The sequence below is a fragment of the Primulina eburnea genome, unplaced genomic scaffold (genome assembly GCF_022965805.1).
Source record: "Primulina eburnea isolate SZY01 unplaced genomic scaffold, ASM2296580v1 ctg973_ERROPOS9640904, whole genome shotgun sequence".
Classification (NCBI taxonomy): Eukaryota; Viridiplantae; Streptophyta; class Magnoliopsida; order Lamiales; family Gesneriaceae; genus Primulina; species Primulina eburnea.
In genome coordinates, this window is record NW_027331731.1 from 10,566 (window position 1) to 30,073 (window position 19,508).

At 32.5% G+C, this 19,508-nt stretch overlaps 1 protein-coding gene across 7 annotated transcripts; it reads right to left on the reverse strand.

The window, feature by feature from the left end:
• Nucleotides 1-264: 264 nt before the first annotated feature.
• On the reverse strand, nt 265-18,622 carry LOC140822651 (uncharacterized). Of its 7 annotated transcripts, none has more exons than XM_073183470.1 (21): nt 18,416-18,622; nt 18,174-18,300; nt 17,798-17,966; nt 17,598-17,681; nt 17,462-17,512; nt 17,203-17,259; nt 16,982-17,064; nt 16,316-16,439; nt 16,179-16,238; nt 12,694-12,846; nt 10,608-10,850; nt 9,704-9,787; nt 9,462-9,609; nt 8,278-8,405; nt 7,816-7,863; nt 7,468-7,598; nt 7,302-7,384; nt 7,007-7,110; nt 1,653-1,723; nt 742-1,085; nt 265-609 (listed from the first exon to the last, which is right to left on the reverse strand). In XM_073183470.1, exons 2-21 carry the CDS (start codon nt 18,182-18,184, stop codon nt 452-454), a joined length of 2,334 nt encoding a protein of 777 aa, XP_073039571.1. In that variant the 5' UTR covers nt 18,185-18,300; nt 18,416-18,622; the 3' UTR covers nt 265-451. The 7 variants fall into 7 exon arrangements, with proteins under 7 accessions (XP_073039571.1, XP_073039568.1, XP_073039569.1 ...); XM_073183467.1 differs by having other exon boundaries at nt 7,798-7,863; XM_073183468.1 differs by having other exon boundaries at nt 8,278-8,417.
• Between the last annotated feature and the right edge of the window lie 886 nt (nt 18,623-19,508).

The following is a 19,508-nucleotide window of genomic DNA, read 5'->3' on the forward strand; positions in this document are numbered from 1 at the left end:
TACGCTGGCCAGTAAGGATCTATACAAACAAACTCATGAAAGAATAAATATGACTATTAACAACAATCAACAAGTGTAAAAATTTAGAAATAGCAAACTTTAAGAGAAACTGACAACATCAAATGTGTTGCAAAGCTTGAACGAACATAATGCTGCTGCTGAAAATGAACAAGAAGATTTTAAGAATTGGTTTCCGTGGTGTGTTAAAAAGACTCATTAGCGACTCAGCCGAATTCAGATTAAGCTACAACAAATGCAAACGAATTGAGTCTGGCTGCAAGGGAAAGTAGATAAATAAGTTGACACGGAGATTAAGGTTTACTATAAGATACAGTTGCAAGGAACAAAGCATGACTGGTAAACCAGTATATGAAGATGGAAAAAACTGCGAAGTAAAATAAGCATATTTCATTGAAGGTGTCTGAGGGGAAGGAAATGCTTAGATGACTAGCTAGTTCGTAATATCAGATAATTTCAACTTCAACTTCAAATTCCCTGCTTGAACTATGATTTCTCCTTTAGAAGAATCCAACTGCATGACAGTTGCTTTCTTGTTGAGAGACAGAACATTCACCGTATCGCCAATCTTTGGCAGCTTAAACTTCTTTTCTACAATATACAAAATGGAACAATGGCACTAAAAACAATAGGGAGATTTGAAACCGAATAAAAATAGGTAAAAGCAACGATCAGCATTAAATTTTGCATTTTAAAAGACGAGTCACTTTAGAATTTGAATACCTGTAACTAAATGCCTGTTATTCTCTTTGGAATATGGAATCTCAGTTGTCGTAGAAGTAGCGTTTGCTTCTGTTGGAGTCTTTGTTGCTGCAGAAATTACATTTTCTTTCAAGGTAGAATGATGATTATTGACAGTAGAAGTTTGCATATCCTTGTTTGCTTCTCTCTGCAGGGGAGACAGAGTCGGATTTGATCGAGATTGCCTAACTTTCTTGTGAATCATTGAACGTGCTGAAGCAGCAGCCTCCGATATTTCTTGTATCATCCTTCGTCTCTGCTCCAAACCATGTTCCACGACCCTGTTTTGCGTCACTAACAGACGTTGATGAAGTTCCTTTGAGAGCCTATCAGAAAGAAATTGTTATGTTTTGGATCAGTGACCAATATTCTAATATTAGGATGGTGGCCCGATACTTTTATGCTTTCCCAATCAATTCAGACAACTATCCCAGACAGATGGCTTATCAGAACACGACCAAATCACACGGTGAAGATATTTGGTAATACAAAACATCTCCACTAACCAGCAGCCAGCCATACCAAAAAAAAATATTTATATAATTCCGGTAACTTGTACAGATATCTAACAACAGCAGAAGGATGCCACTTCTTTTGTAGAGTCACAGCATCAATTTATGCAGTTCAAATTGAAATGCTAAAAGTACAGTATAACTATACATGTCATTTAACAAAATTTAGAAAATTTATTGAATTCTGGACAGGACGATTTGGATCCAAAGGGCCTCATAAGACAGTTGTACTAACCCAGTTCTCCTTGTGATATCTGTGATCATAACTAACTTGAGACAACCCACCGAGAAACTTTACATACTACTTGACTCAAAGTATGAGGGGAGAATATGACTTAGTCCAAAACTTGAATAAACTTTGTCAAGCAATAAGATTCTCACCGCAAGTAGAGCTGCACTTCGTGAATTTGTTCATGATATTCCTGCTTGAATCTCTCCATGTCAACTATCACCTGCACTTACGTAAATTGCAAGAATTTGTCAAACGGAATGTGTTTGATAAAATTAGAGAAAAACAAATACAGGGATCAATTTCATAATTTAATTTACATAGACCTAAACATTCAGTAGTTATAAACAACAAGATAATGAATTTTTTTCAAATTGTGAACGGACATAATTACCCTTTACATGTTTACTTCTTACCATTATCAACTTACACATGTGATACTTTCACATTTTGTCTATTAATTAATAATCAATACTAATTAGCCACATTTTACGGTTATGGCTTTGTTTTTTTTACTTTTTCCCATTGTCTTTATTCATTGAAATATTTAATCATGGCATATTACATTCCATATCATTTTTTTTAAAACATTTTATTTCATTCTATATACCTATAAAAGTGCGGCCGATGAAATTTTTTTCCAATTGTAAACGATCGTGATAAAATAACGTTGAGTTACATTTTTATTTTAATCTGTATGTAGCAAAGTAAGTCATCTCCATATTCTTTTATGTTTGAGCTAATTCAAAAAAATACTATTAAATTTACTTAATATTAGTCTTAGTTATTTTTCTCATTTTAATAATTTTCTTGGACTTTCATTTAAATTAAATTAATTATGTTTTGGACTCTTGGCCTTTATTTAAATTCTAAATTAAATTAATACATTATTTATTGGGCTACTTCACTATCATTTTAATAAACTCAATGAATTATTAAAAATAATTATAATGTAACTAAATTTTAAAAAATTCAATAACTTATATATACGAAGGACCCATGAAAAATTACCTTAATACTTTGAATGAAATGCCATCCAAATAAATTCTGAATTAAATATATTAGCAAATGAAAAAAAAATGTAAAATCACTATTATTATTTTTAAATTAAATAAATGAATTGAAAGAAAAATTATATTTAATCAAAAAATTTAAATTTATTTTTGTCGAATTATTAATTTCTAAATGCATGAACACATATAATATTTATAATCCAAAATTTAATTGTGAATTTAAATATTATTAATAAAAAAATTATTAAATCTGAATAAGAAGTATCTATAAAAACGTGAATGAAGTGAATCATTCATCACACACATTATATGATATGATACTAGAAAAATATTTTTACAAAGCTGTTAAAATGAGAAAGAAATATGTAAAAAATCAATTAATTTTTTCTAACTAATTCTAATAATAAATAAAATAAATTGAATTATTAATTGTTTTAATTCCTCTCATAGATTCTATTTTATTTAAGTCTCCCCATAATTATATATTATCAAATAGTACTTAATTATAACAATGATGCCATGACAAATTATTTGCATTTGTAGAGTTTTTTTTTTTTTGACGAGTGCATTTGTAGAGTTATTCCCACACACATATGTAATGATATAATGACAAAAAGGTAATCAGCATTAACTAAACAAATTTAATAAACAATTAATTTGAACGAAACAATATAATATATTTTGAGCTCATTCACCTCTGTCATTTTTCTTTAATAAATTGACTTCCTTACTAAAAAGATTTTGGTATGTGCAATTGAATATGATTATTATATAACATTGTTTGTCTTTTTATTGTTCCAATGTAGAAAAATATCGGTCGCTGTGAATTGTTGTTGAATCAGATAAATATGTTCAAATTTGAGTTGAAAAAATATAAGTAGAATAATTTGGTGCAAATATTTATTTAAGTAATATGACAATTAATTGATTTATAATGAAATTATTATAAGTTAATTAGGAGAATATATGCATTAAATTTTTTTTTTAATTAGGAGAGTATATGTATTAAGTTTTTTATTTATGATTACTAGTATTTAACCCGTGCGATGCACGGGATGATATTATTAAAAATTAGTGAAAATGAATAGATATTTAAATTGAAAAAATAATATAATTATAAAATATCAAAAACTATTTTTCGCTGATTTTAAAAACTTTCTTAAATACAATGCATGTCGATTAATTTTTTTAGCTAATAATCACTATCATATCTCAAAATTTTGTGACATGTCACGTGTTTGACACATTTGAATGATAACAATAATTGTTTCATCAATATCTTTATCCAAATGGGTTGTGATTTAATTTACAAAATCTATTCATAATATACACAACAGCCTATTATTCCGAAATAAAAATGAAACATGTGATCATAAGTAAATTATGTATAAATCAGAAAAGTTATTTAATTCATATTTATTACGTGTATTCCAAAACAATGTCAATAAATTTTATAAGGTGTCGTCTAATAAGATGCTTACTTTTTTTAGAATTGGTTTAATCACTTCTATTACAGGAAATTTTATACTATCATGTATCCGTGAACTTTGTAATATAGAAAAAAATTATCACATTAATAATTAAAATTTTGTATAAATAGATGAATAATATTTTTTACTTCTCGATCATGAAAGATAGACTTTAAAGTGTCTTGTTGTTCTCGTTGTTTCCATATGTAGGTAGTTCATAACAACGAACAAATTTAAATTTGAACGAACATTATATCTTGGAAGGATTCAACTCATATATGGTGCTGAAAAGAGGGGTCATTTCAGAATGCAATTTTGGAGTAGATAAATTTAGTAAGATAAATAAAATAAAATTTGTTTCTAATATAGTATGCAATATTGCATTATTTATAATTTCAAATTCAAATAAGACATCCCAATGTATAAAAATTATACATTGGATGCTTTTGACATAATTATATCATACATTAACTCTTTCAAATTATGGAAATCTCGAATTGCATGCATTGAGTGTCAAATATTTCTGATTATTGAGGGTAATATACGCGTTTGTTGAGAGTAATTTAATGTCCATTTGAAACTTTTTTGAATCTATCTCTTTTAATTTTTTTGTGCTCTCTTATTTTATTTTTAAGAAGACAATTCAAGATATATACAATATACATATGGTTTTGGAAGAAAACTACAACACATTAATTCTTTCAAAATAAGGTAATTTCGAAATAATATATATTTGAGATAAAAAAAATTATGATTAATAAATGGTAAATTAATGTTATTAGAAAACTTTAGTGATAACTTTTAATACTCAATCAATTTTATTTTTAGAAAAATTAAATAAACTAAATATTGTATTTCTTTTTTATTAAGTGATTTGGGTAGGAAATTACTTAAAATAGAAAAATTTATTTTTGAATGATTTACCTTATGAGTGATACTGAACATTGCAATCATTTGTATTTTAAATTTATTTATACATTTTAAATTGAACTGATTGATATAATCAATGCAAAAGTTTTAATATAGTTTACGTTTTCAATAGAGTTTAGTTTTAATTTGAGTAAAAAACAAAAAAAAAACATATAATACATAAATTACATTTGAAATAATATAAAATTACTTAAATTCAAAATTGAATTAATTGAATTGATATAATCAATGCAAACAATAATTGAAGTCATCATTGAAACAATATTTAGAAAAATTAAATAAACTAAATATTGTATTTCTTTTTTATTAAGTGATTTGGGTAGGAAATTACTTAAAATAGAAAAATTTATTTTTGAATGATTTACCTTATGAGTGATACTGAACATTGCAATCATTTGTATTTTAAATTTATTTATACATTTTAAATTGAACTGATTGATATAATCAATGCAAAAGTTTTAATATAGTTTACGTTTTCAATAGAGTTTAGTTTTAATTTGAGTAAAAAACAAAAAAAAAACATATAATACATAAATTACATTTGAAATAATATAAAATTACTTAATTCAAAATTGAATTAATTGAATTGATATAATCAATGCAAACAATAATTGAAGTCATCATTTATTGCAGTCCACACACACACACACACACACACATATATATATATATATATATATATATATATATAAGTGATGCTGAACATTGCAATCATTTGTATTTGAACTTTATTTATACAGTTTGTAATAAAAATTAAATATATCATAGTAACACAAAATCATATAACAAATTAAATTGATTGATATAATCAATGCAAAAATTTTAATGTAGTTTATGTTTTCAATAGAGATTAGTTTCAATTTAAATTAAAAATAAAAAACATATAATACATAAATTACACTTGAATTAATATAAAAATTAATTAAATTCAAATTTGAATTAAATGAATTGATATAATCAATGCAAACAATAATTGAAATGGTCATTTATTGCAGTACACATATTTCAATATTCATAATATATATTTCCTTTTTTAGAAATGACATTTTGGCGGGAAATTACTATTTTTGGCAAAAACTATGCTTTTATATATATATAGATTTGCTATTGTTAATATAAATGTGAGTTAAACGAATTGATTTGGATAATATTAAATTTACATCTGCCTTATATATTTTATATTTGTTAGTATTAAATTTATATTTTATTTTCATTATAATATAAATATTGTTCTTGAAAAAATAAATATATTAATAATTATTTTAATTAACTTTAGTCGTCCAATTGAAAAATTATCATATCATCCACATAAATAGAAAGATCCCTCAGGGATATATTTAAAATTTAATATCACACAAGACATATATGGAAATTGTGTTATATATTATTTTTATTTTTATCAACTTTTAATTTTCTAACATTATTTATTCTTAGGTTAATGTGTCAATAACTATGAATGTCAAATTAAATGCTAGTATTAATCATGATTTAATTCAATAACCATTACTTCTTCCTTTAATTTAGCTCACAAAAAATCCACCTTATTGCAGTTGTTGTTTGGAGTATATGTAAATTGCGAAGAGCTTAAGAATTAAAAAGTTAGATATTTTCATGAAATTACATTTGGGATCATAGTTTTGACATCTAGTATCTCTCAAAGAATGGCACATGGGTAAGTGCGAAAGCAAGAGAGAGCAGTTCATTTAATTTACTTTTTTGTTTGTTGTTTTCTTTTTACTTTTCAAGTGCTATGTCATCGATTTTTTCCTTTATTGTACTTACTATTTACTTATATCATATATATTTAGTGAAATGTTGCAACGATAGTAGATGATTGGGGTCAAATTATAAATTTGAATTGACACCTGCTTTATTATCTATATATTTTACATGTCATTTCATCTTCATCTAAATTGTTTTCTTTTTTGGTTACTTTTCCCTTGGATGGATAAACATTTTTTTGAGTTTGTTTCAATCGATATTGTTTTATGTGTTCTGTTTATTAGTAAACAAGAAAAGTTTATACGTTCACAGATCAAGTGCCATCTGTATAGGCAACAATCTTGATATGTAAGCATAATCAGTTGTATATACCTCATTAATTTCTGCACTAGCTGCTCCGTATAGTTCACGGGCATTGTCCAAAATTTCAGCAGGCATCCCAAGCCTCTCCGCAATATTGATTGCATTCGAACGCCCTACAGTTAGAAAGAAGCCCGGCATTCAATTGCGTTTAAGAGCTAGCAGCTGCTTCTACAAGATCACTGAAGTCTTGAAGCCAAGTCGTTAGACATGGCGAATAAAATAACATACCACAATACCAGAATCTTTACAATTAACAATTATCATACAACCAACAGCCCATTTATCTCATAAAACAAGATAATACCTGGTACTCCCCAAAGAATCCGGTAGGTGGGCTTCAGGTTCACTTCATCGAACTCCATACAAGCATTTTCAAAGGCATCATTGCTATAATTGTTAAAGTAATAAGCCCCATGTTAAATAATATTATTTTATGCATCATTTTAGTAATTCATTCTTATACAAGCTACCTGTATTTGAGAGTTTTAAGTTCTCCATGGTGAGTAGTAGCTATAGTCAACAAGGCACCAGAATCAGCAAAAGATTCCAGTAAAGACATCCCTAAGGAAGCTCCCTCAAGAGGATTAGTCCCCGCACCTACCTGAATAGTTGAAAGTGAAATAACATGAGTGATATCATGGAAATATCATAAGAATTTTATCCTCAATCCCCCATTTAATGTCCTAAAAAAAGGCCAGTGAAAAACCATTTTCTATTTCACATACTACAAAAAACTACAGCAATCGTGATATAGAACAAAAAAATACTTTTTGCAAGGAGGAGTAAACACATTAAAATACATTATTGAAGTTCCATACTTCATCCAAGAGCACCAAAGACAGATGTGTTGAGAGGGACTTGATTTCCTGCAAGGGTATAGAGAAGGAAAAGCAAAATGTTATGTTCATCAGGGAAAACGAACAGAAAAAATTGGTTAAGGATCACAATAAAATTATAAAAGTAACAGTTTATGCCTTCTACTAAAGAATATTAACATAAAATTCATTAAAAAAACTTAACCACTATATTCTAATTTTTTCAATTTTATTAAAGCTGCTATATAAACACCTATGTCTGACTCTAGAGAAAAAGAGAAATCACTTATCTGCTCCAGTTTTGGCCAATCACTGAGCAAGATAGTGCTTCACATATTATGCACAGATCTTATTGATAGCAGACCCATTATTTCATAGGTGGCCATAAAGGCTATGCATCTAATTGTGCCCCTAAGCACTTTCTGATTATACTTATGTCATAAAATAAGAGTCATGTCGGCTTACACTAATTTGTTTCAGATGGCCAGAAAAGGTAGATAAAGATTGAGTTAGGGACTGATCATCCCCAATGTCTGCAAATACAAAATCAAACCAGGGAACCCTCGCTGGTTCTGAAGCCAAGACATACAGACCTGCAATTTTTCCTTCATATCATGGAAAGATAATTTTAACATTGTACAAGTTAGGATAAAAAGAGAAACTAGAAATGCAACCAAATGCAATTTTAACAATTTTTTCTTTCTTTAGGGAGATGCTTGAAACTTCACCATCAGTAAACCATTAAATCAACTATATAAGGACATTTTTTTCACATCAGTTTGTAAGATCATATTTCGAAGAAGGAAACTAGTCGCTCCTCCAAAATCCAGTCATCGTTTCCCAATATCTTGTTAATAAGCCATAAAGCACAAACTCCATAAGTTCCCTTCCGTTTCTTTCCTTAAAGTCACAGTAGACTTTAGACATATGAGCACCAGGTAGTGAATACTCATTTTTGGCCAGAGGGCCAGTAACATTACAGCATGTTTTCAACCAAACCTGACAGTAGTATCCCAATACTCTTATTTACCTAGGATCAGCCATTTGGACCTTCATTCATGTTAGTATAAGAAGCCATCTCCAACCTTTTACATTGATTAGACCTCTTCCTCCGTATTTACAAAACTTAATTTCCATAAAATTTCCTATGCAGTTCATCTACTTCCGTCACTAAATAAAGCCAAATCTACACAAATTTATCACAAAATATCTCTCATCAGTGACCACCTTCAGATCAAAATACGGTATATGAACAAACTTATGTTTATTAAAAATGAGTATCAATTCTTGTCCCTTTCCTATATTGTTACAAGTTTAAACTTCAAAAATTTCAGTTATGTTTCTTTTCTCCAATACAAATGCACAAATGAATAATCTTTTTATTCTTTGGGGTGGGGTGGGGGTGGGATTTTATCTTACTTTTTACTGATGCATCTTGAAGATGTCAAGCACTCATAGACTATATTATTTTCCAATGCCAATCACTGAACTGTCTACACGAGCATTAATCTATGAGAAGATGTCGATGCTTGCAAAAAAGGGTAATTTTTTTATAGTTTCCTGACTCATTGACTTACGTGAATCATAAGATGACGCATTTCATTAGCTAATGAGTAGAAGAAAGTAGAAACAAAAAATTCTAAGCTAACCAGATTTTGCCATCATTGCAGCCAACCCAACTGTCTTCAAACAAATGGTTTTGCCTCCGGTATTGGGGCCAGTAATAATAAGAACCTTGTTATTCTGTTCTACAAATATGTCGAAGGGGATGGGTGGAGCTTGTTTTAACATAGAAACCTGAAGCAAAGAGGGTCAGTTTAATAGCAGTTACATGATAAATGCCACAAACTCTATTTCTTGTAACACCAATATCATATTAACTATTATTCACCTGCATTTCCAGAGACGATAAATTCGTATTGATTGTTTCTTTCCACTTTGCATATCCTTCTTGCCGTTTTTTCCTACTAATTTCCTGGCAGGAATTTAAAACATAGCAATTAACATAAACTTTTTGAGGCAAGCAAGCTTGTTAGAAATATTAAAAGAGCATAATACTTCTCATTAGCACAAGGTAAAACGTCCTCCCATCCACAAATAAATAAATTGAGACAATGTATAAATTACAGATGTTTGTATCGTTCTAAAACCAGTTTAGTGATGACAACTAGAGAGGTACCAAGCTAGTGAGTAGTTCATCTTAGCAAACCAACCTTAACTTTTTACCTCGGTGGTTTTGATACCATTAACATCTAAACATATTATACCTTCTCATAAATCACCTAAGCATCATCCTCGGAAAGTTAAAAAAATCGACACCAAACCCAATGACTCTGCAGTACCTCGTTTCTTTTAGATACTGATGAACTTATGATGGGTCCTTTAATCCTTTGTGATCCTAAAACCTTCCCGGAAAAAACAATAAGAATCCATAGAAAGTTGGTCTTCAGATCAAAGTTTTTCACTCATTGGTGCCAAGCCATGCAAGAGAGGGAAGGTCCAAGCAGGATGGGCAGAAAATCAAACCATAATATTTTAGGCACGTGTTGTTGCACTGTTAAGTTGGTCTTCAGATCAAAATTTTTCACTCAGTGGTACCAAGCTATGCCAGAGGGGGAAGGTCCAAGCAGCATGGGCAGAAAATCAAACCATAATATTTTAGGCATGTGTTGTTGCACTGTTATGTATCCACAGAAAATGTCAACATCGAGTAATTAAGTTTCAAAGGTAAGTCTAAATCATGACCTACAGATTTAGCATATTAAGTTCAAAGGTAAGTCTAAATCATGACTTACAGATTTAGCATTACTAAGATCCTTCAAAGCCTTTTGCATATTCTGCCGATGTTGTAAAAGCAGCAAGGGATGATAAGCTTTAGGCAAATATAAAGTCCATTTCTTTTGAGTGAGAAATGATTGTTTTGAAATTTTGTCTTCCACTGATGTTTCTGTATCAATAAAGCCATTTCCATCACATGGCATGTACAAATCAGGAAATGAACCATCAAAGGAAATGCTATATCGTGCTCTGGCATTGATCTGTACAAAAAAATAAAAAATATTTAATTCTAAATAAAAATATGGAAAGAAATAACTCCATTTAAAAACATTTGGTGGAATTCCAACTGATATGCATTATCATATTAACCTCTTTACAGAAACAAGGGTCATGATTTTTAGGCCTTTTCTTGTAAACCAAAAAAAAACATTTGATTTAAGATCCAACAGTGTGATTTGACAAATTTTAAGGGCACGGGCATAAAAAATCATAACATCCCCTCTGTATACAATACTCTGATGCATCAGCTCTGCCAACTATCCAGCTTATCAGCATATCAAAGTTCAATTCAAGACTGAAGATGAAGCTGTAAATGATGCTATACTTTAAACAATCATTATCCAATTCAAGAATGTAAGATTTTTATAAATGGATGTCATTGCAACCGTGAAAAAGCACCATTTCATTAGAGCGAGGACCGAGGAGAAAATAGATTCGATAAAGAGACGACTATGGTTAGTAACCGCAAATGTATCTAAAGTAACAATAGAATAGGAGAAACCCTAATTATTCTTGTCAAATTTTCTTAATCAAATTGTAGTACAAAATCTCAACTAAATAGGAGAGAAATAAACGAAAAAAATCCCAAAAAATTATAAACAAATCTTATCTTACCAAATTTAATTTTACCAAAAATCCTATATATTATCTTATTTAAAATAAACTTATCAACACTCCCTTTATGTTGGTGTGAAAATATCAGTCATCCCTAACTTGGTGACTTGGTCTTCAAAGAGTTGTCTTGAGAGCCCTTTGCTGAAGACGGCTGCAACTTATAACGTGGTTGGAACAAATGGAGTGCACTCTTTTTTCTAGCTTCTCTTTTATGAAATGCTTATTGATTTTAATATGCTTGGATCTTTCACGTAGAAGGGGTTACGAACAATGCTGATAGCAACCTTAGTGTCACAGGATAACTTCATCGAAAGTTTTACTATTATTTTCAAATCATCCATAAATCTTTTCAGCCAAAGAACCTCACATACACTTTAAGTCATGGATCTGAACTCAGCCTCTGAACTATTTCTTGAAACAACGCTTTGTTTCTTGCTCCTCCAAGTTACTAGATTCTTCCATAAGAAAGTGCAATATGAACCTACTCAGTCTACATCTGTGTATACTTCAATCTCTATTTTTTTTCGCTTTTCTCAAAGAACAATCCTTTGCATGGTGCACCCTTTAAATATCTAATAATACGATACACTGCTTCCAAGTGTTCTTCATATGGTGAGTGCATAAACTGACTAATCATACTTACAGCAAAGACAATGTCCGGTCGTGTGTGAGACAAATATATCGATCATCCAACTAGTTTTGAGTGCCTTCCTTTATCGACCGGGACGCCATCCTTAATTTCTCTTAATTTCCCATTCGCCTCTATTGTAGTGTCTTAGGGTTTGCATCCACTCATCCCTGTTTCTTTAAGAAGGTTCAATACATACTTCCGTTGAGACACCATAATTCATTTCTTAGGCCTTGCTACCTCCATTCCAAGAAAGTACTTCAAGTGCCCCAAATCTTTGATCTCAAACTCTGTGGCCAAACTTTTCCTCAACCGGTTCATCTCATCACTATCATCTCCTGTTAATATTATGTTATTGACATAAACAATCAGTATCGAGATCTTGTGAGTGGACAACTTTTTTGTGAGTAAAGTGTGGTCAGATTGACCCTGACTGTTTCCTTGGCCTTTAACAAACATAGTAAACCTCTCAAACCAGGCTCTGGGAGATTGATTCAACGAGTGCTTGATGCATGACCGAGTACCTTTTCTCAGAGCAACATGAATGTCGATGGAATTAGAGGATGTTGACTTGGGCATACCATGATCAGGATCAGATGAGGTCTCGTTGTGCGTTTCTCGATTTGGCCCTGGATCTGGTTCATTGCTTTGTGGAAGGACATTATCCTCTCTTTCCTTTGCTTGACCTTTCCTAGTATATACCAGACCCTTGAGGAATTTTCCACTTCCTTCGACTGCATCAGACGGCGCAACTGAATTATCATTAATTACAAATTCAAATATTAGGTCGGAATCACTGATGCATTCATCTTCATCACATGATGTCTCTCCCTGAAGATGAATGTCATAGTAAGACTGACCCCAAAAAAAGTGATATCCATTGAGACACAAAACGTTTGTTGACAAGATCAGAACATATATATCCATTCTGGTTAGCAGGATACCCCACACATATACACTTATGATCCCTAGGATCCAATTTGCAATGGTTGGGAGCATGATTATGAACAAATACAGTACTCCCAAAAGCTTTTAGGGGAATATTTGTCATGAGGCGAGTAATAGGAAAACATTTTTGAAAGATGTTAATAGGAGATTGTAGCTTCAAGATCCGTGATGGTACACGGTTAAGAATAGCTTCACCCAAAGATGTTTGGGGACTTTAGTTGAAAAATTAATGGCCCAGGCAACTTCAAGGAGGTGTCTATCTTTCGTTAAACTACAACATTTTGTTGAGGGGTATTATGACACGAACTCTATTGCAAAATCACTTTTTCAGCAAAGAAGTTTCCTAATACATGATTAACAATTCTTTTCTATTATCACTTCGAAATATTTTTATCCGAGTATAGAATCGAGTCTGAATCATGTAAAAAATGTTAAAAAATATGTACAACCTCAGTTTTATCTTTTAAAAGAAATATCCAGGTCATACGAGTATGATAATTACTAAACGAGATGATCAACGTTTCCCAGACTGAGTGGCTATGCGAGACGGACCCCAAACATCACTATGAATGAGAGTGAATGGTGCATACTCTGTGTAGGCTGAGATGGGAACACATACCTATGATGTTTAGCCAATGCACAAGATTCACACTGAAATGAAGAAATATCTTTATTAAAAAAGAGTTTTGGTAACAACTGTTTCAAGTAATTAAATTTGGATGTCCCAAATGATAATGCCATAACACAATATCATTACTCCTAGAAGTAGAGATGGAACATGTCTTCTGGTTTTTTTGGCCAAGGAAAGAATCAACATTGAAAATATAAAGGCCATTATCCTGCCTAGCATTGCCAATCATCGTCCCCGAGGCCTAATCCTGAATCTCACAATGAGAAGACAAACAAATCACACGACAACAGTAGATCAAGAGTTAACTGATTGACAGAAAGAAGATTACAAGACAATAAAAGAACATGCATGACATTTTTAAGAGTCAAAAGAGGATAAATAACAATAGAGCCGGATAATTAACAATAGAGCCCTTGCCAGCAACAACAACAAACAAACCATCAGCAATTTTAACCTTTCTGTTGCCCGCGCATGGTACATAGGAGGAAAAAAATTGGGAATTACTACTCATGTGATATGTTGCGCCAGAGTCTACAATCCAAAAGGTGTTAAAACATCGAATTTGCAACATTTGCTAAGGAAGATATACTTATTTGGGGAGTGGAGCAAGAGGGGTTGGAATTTCCTAGCTTAGATTTGAGCATTTTCGACAGGAGCTCGAGTTGTTTTTTTGTCAAAGGAACAGATTCTGAAAGAAAAGATTGCTGCCCGGAGTCGTTACTGCTTGTTTTAAGAGCACACCAGCCCGATTGGAGCCTCCAAATTTCTTCTTAAGAAGAGCAGGTCTACCATGAATTTCCCAACAAGTTTCCACTGTATGCCACAACTTTTTACATTTCTCACACCATATTTTTGGTTTACCTCCATTGCGGTCTCCATTCGAGACACTGCCTTTACCAACAAAGGCCAAACCATCAGTTTCTGCCCTCAAGTCATCCGATCGAGGCAACATTACATGGCGGCGTGCTTGCTCGCGCCGAATTTCAGAGAAGGCCTCATGATTGCGGGGGAAAGGTTTTTTGCCAAGGATGCGACCTCAAACTTCATCAAAATCCTTGTTTAAACCTGTAAGGAAGACAAACATTCAACTTTTTTACATTCATTTTCAAGGTTCTAAAATTCACTAGGCGTTAGTCGAGCGCCAGACCAGCGCCTAGAGCCTAGGCCGCCTAGGCGCCTAGGCGGGGACTAGAAGCCGCTAAGCCGATTTCACGGTATCAAAAGACTTGTCATGGTTCTTAAAATAAATTTCAGCCCAAACTTTGTTAAAATCCAATTGACACCTAGTCCATTCCTACTTCTTCTGCTTAAGGACGCTTCTTCTGCTTAAGGCGGTCATGATAATGGGAAATGCAAGAGAAATCAAAATAAAGAAAAAAATTACCTTTAAGATCTGGTTCGATTTTCTTATGTGTGCAGAATAAGTAAAAAAAGAAGATAAGAATGATATGTTAGGGCAAACGCAGGCCAACAAATCGTGGTTTTAATTGGGCTTTCGATACGAAAAAATTAAAAGTAGAAACCTATAATTGTTTATGGTCTAATTAGGCTTTCTAAAATTAAAAGCCCAAACAAAAATTCCCAAAAAAACTATAAACGTTTAGGACCGCCTAGACCTGCCTAGGAGTGCCTAGGCTGGCCGCCTAGCACCTTTTTGGTGTAGTCGGGCGGACGCCTAGGCGCCTCCTATCCCGAGTTTTAGAATAGCATTCTTTTTTAAACCGAGCACTATCTTTACTGCTCTCACACTCTTCAACATCCAGTAAATCTAACTCTTGCCAAATCAACATCATCTCATTATAATATATGGTGACAGCTTGATTGCTTTGGTATATACGCCATATGCGAGTAGTCAACCATATAACTGTGAATAATTTTCCATGTCGGAGTACATATCACGAACGACCTCCCAAACATCACAAGCGGTAGGAAGAAACATAAATTGTTTGCCAGTGAATGGAGTTAATTAGCCATGCAGTGACCAGAGAGTTATCCGATCACAAGGTGCACGGATTGAGCCCGTTCCAAATAATTATTGCCATTGAGTTTATGAATTGTAATTTGAAGGGAATTATCAGCTAGGGCAAGATTTGAAAGAGATTGAGAGATTCCTTCTGAAACATCTGCTTCTAAACTGCTGGAACTGTTGTTGCATCGCTGGCCGCCGACCCGTCGCCAGAGCTAACCATTGCAGCCCTGTAGTTCATATTGAGCTGGCTCTTGATACCATAAAGTACGAAAGAATAGAAGAAGCCCCCCTAATTTTTCTTCTTAAATTTTCTTAATCAAATTCTAGTACAAAGTGTCAACTAAATAGTAGAGAAATACCGAAAAATAATCCCAAAAAATTAGAAAAAAAATCATATCTTACCAAATTTAATTCTATCAAAAATCCTATTTAACATCTTATTTAAAATAACCAAATTTATCAACAGTATCTTAGACTTAGATATAATATGAGTCCTATATGAGGTACTTTCTACCCACCAGATCTATTTGAATCATGCAGTTGCATAAATGTTGGATGTCAGCAAGATCCATTTGCATCTACACAAAAATAGAAAACAGAATGCAATTATTAGTCTCTAGTAAGGATAGAAAAAAAACGCAAAATTGGCCCAAACCTTCTTTGTTATCTTCAAAAGAACATCAGCCTCTGCCTTTGCCACAGATAGTCTTGCTTGCTGCAACTCATCATTCAATGGAACAGCAGCGAGAGGTTCTACTAGGTTTCCGGCACCTAAATTACTACACAATAGCCTAATTTTTCCCGGGAAAGCTTTTCGTAGAAGAATAAGCAGGTTAAAAAAATTGTAGGATGAGATATAACTCATTTATAAAAATCAACTTATCCAAAATCTTAGATCAACAAATGAATTCAGGATGCAATGCCTTGCCCAGAAACATTATGAAATAGCAAAAATAAGAACACATGCATTTCCAAACAACAAAATCGCAACTGCAATCCTGACAATTAAGCAATGACGTCTCAAAATATCAATTTATTTTTTTTGATATGAAACTAACTCAAAATATCAATTTAACCTTCATAGTCAAACAACCATCGATGCATAATATTAAAACACCTTATTTTAGCTCACAAAATAAGAGTCAAATGATTTTTCTAGTGTAAGTAGGTAATTTAAAAGTTCTAAGTAGAGGAAAGTCATTTCAGTATGATTGACGTCTTACTGTTTGCAAATAGATAAAAATAGGAGAATAAAGCATTTGTAGAAACAAAGAACCATGTGTGTGCACTACAAAATAAAAGAATTAAAGCATTGATGCACCTCGACAGCAGTAGCCCCTCAAAGGTAGGATGCATATCAGCCTCAGACTTTATACACCATCTGCCATCGATATTGCTTGCTTCCTGTGCAGTTAAAAATACAAGAGAACGTTTTCGATATTTTATAATATCATTAATTATTAGATAGATTTTTTTTCGCGCTACTTACAGGTGAGAGAACAGAGAGTTCCTCATATCTAAAATGGAAGGAAAATAACTTACGATAGTGGGTGACTCTTTCAATTCTTTCCGTATCATGCTTTCAATCAACTGGTATAACTGTGGAAAGAAGACCGAAAGAAACAGAGAGTAAGCTGGCAGCTTCTTGGAGACCCAGCAAACTTCCAAATGAAAGACAGTCTCACTTTCATCTATAGAGCCAATCCAACCCATTGAGAACTCAAGAATAAAATACAACAAAACATCCAGTCTTAAATCCAACGACTTTCAATTTCTATTAATGAATCATAACAGAGTCAACCTTTCTTTCTAGAACCCGCACACGATCACGAGCATGCCTCAAATCAGAACTCTGAATGTGTACATCAATGATTCAAATTAGGAGAAACCAATGACAAACCAAATATCTGGATTCAAAGATAACATTGTGAACCTACAGCAGAATCTTTTACGGAGCCATCTTCATCTATAAGTTGTTCTATAAACTTAATCAAGGACGGATTTATCACTAATTCAACTATCTGCAATCAAATAACTCAAAAATAAGGAAGAAACCAATGCCATTAGAAAATTAACAAGATATGCTGATGCTAGGGATGGAACAAATAATCGTTATATTAGAATGTCACGATATTACCATTGCTGAAAGAGGCAAAAACCTCCCATACCAAGCTGAATCTTCCTTGGTGGCAGCTTTAATATTTAATTGCAGCATTTCTGCAAATTGCAATAGAGCTAAGAGGGCCATTGCTTCACTCCCACTCACAGGAGAACCCCTGTGAGCACATCGTATAGGCAGCTTGCACCTTCAGCCAGAAAACTACTACTTTACCCACATTTCAATTCTGAGAATATTGAAAACTAGGTTAAAAGATTCAGATATTAGACTCTCATTATTGCATTACTGCAGAGATTTGTATTTGCTTCTCATAAGATCATAGCCAATCTTCTATAGGAGAAGCCATTTGATAGGATTTAAAGCAAAAAACAAACAAGGACAAATCTGATCATACCGATGAAACATCCAAGCCAGTAAAGTCTATCATCGCGCCATACTTATGCATCTCAACAGCCGCATTGGTCTCCTCGAGTAGTCTCATGCTATCTTCGAACGTCCTATTCCAAATTCCATAATTGCTTCTGCAGATTAAAAAGACAAAAAATAGACAAAAGAGCAGTCGGTGAAGCTGTTAAAGCACCCGCGTGACATTCATTTCAATCATATGTAGGTGTCGTGTTAAGATTGAGCAGAGACCTTAGTGGCTTCCTTGCCCATGGAAGTACCGGCGAAGGAAGCAACGCAATCACAGAGGCGATCCCATTGCAAAACCTTGAGGCTATCGATAACTACCGATGGTTGGACGCTACATAGGCCAGAGCTCCCAGATGCTGCTGCTGTAATGAAGAATCGTGGAGGAGATTGTGATGCGTCTTGAAGTGGGGTTGAATGAATAGGGTGGTAGTGGCGGCGGCGGTGGAGGTTGTCGCGGGGGAAATAGAGGGAGAGAAGCTGCGATACAGAGGGAAGGAAGGCATTTTGGGCGAGGAAATGGTGAAGGTGAAGCATGTGAGCCGAGAAATTTAGGATAATAGGAGGGAAATGAACGAATTTGGATTAGACTACGGTTGGGGACAGGAACACACATTTTCCAGCGGTTTTTTTCTTGTGAGAGCCTCACGGGCCGACGTTGCTAACCCGACTTCTTAACGGGCCACCCTGATCTTTTGGATGATGGATCCTCCACAGGCCCACAGAGACGATCCGAGATTCTTTTACTTTCTATTTGTGTGTTAAAAAAAAATATTAATTTTAAAAAATAAATTAAGATATAATAGTGGCAAAGATAATAATAATAATAATAATAATAATAATAATAATAATAATAATAATAATAATAATAATAATATAATAATAAAATCAAATGAGAGGTGAGGGAAATTTCACTCCAACTGACTTAACTTGAAATGAATTTTATTTTTTAGAAAATCGATTTATTCGGGTGGAGTTCGGTTCCTTTTATACAATATCGGTATAACAGAATAAATCAAGTTTCTAAATAAGACTCAATTCGTATAATATCGATTATCTCCAAATCGGTTTACTCGGTTACTTTGAAAAGGGTTAAGCATGCTCATTTTTTTAAAAAAAATTAATTTTCAAATTTAGTATAGTATCTTGATTATAATATCTAAAACTTTGAGGTGTTTAGAATACAATAAACCTTAAAAATTGATATTTGACTTGACTCACAAAATCAAGGGCTCAATTATCATATTATATAATATATAAAATTAGGTAAAAATAAATAAATCATGTAAGCACTATCGACACATGAGTAAATAAAAAA

Coding starts and splice junctions, on each gene's coding strand:
- LOC140822651 (XM_073183466.1), bottom strand. Junction 17,682..17,797: donor TTTTGCCTCTTTCAGCAATG/GTAATATCGTGA, acceptor ATTTGATTGCAG/ATAGTTGAATTAGTGATAAA. Junction 16,440..16,981: donor GAGGGGCTACTGCTGTCGAG/GTGCATCAATGC, acceptor GCTATTGTGTAG/TAATTTAGGTGCCGGAAACC.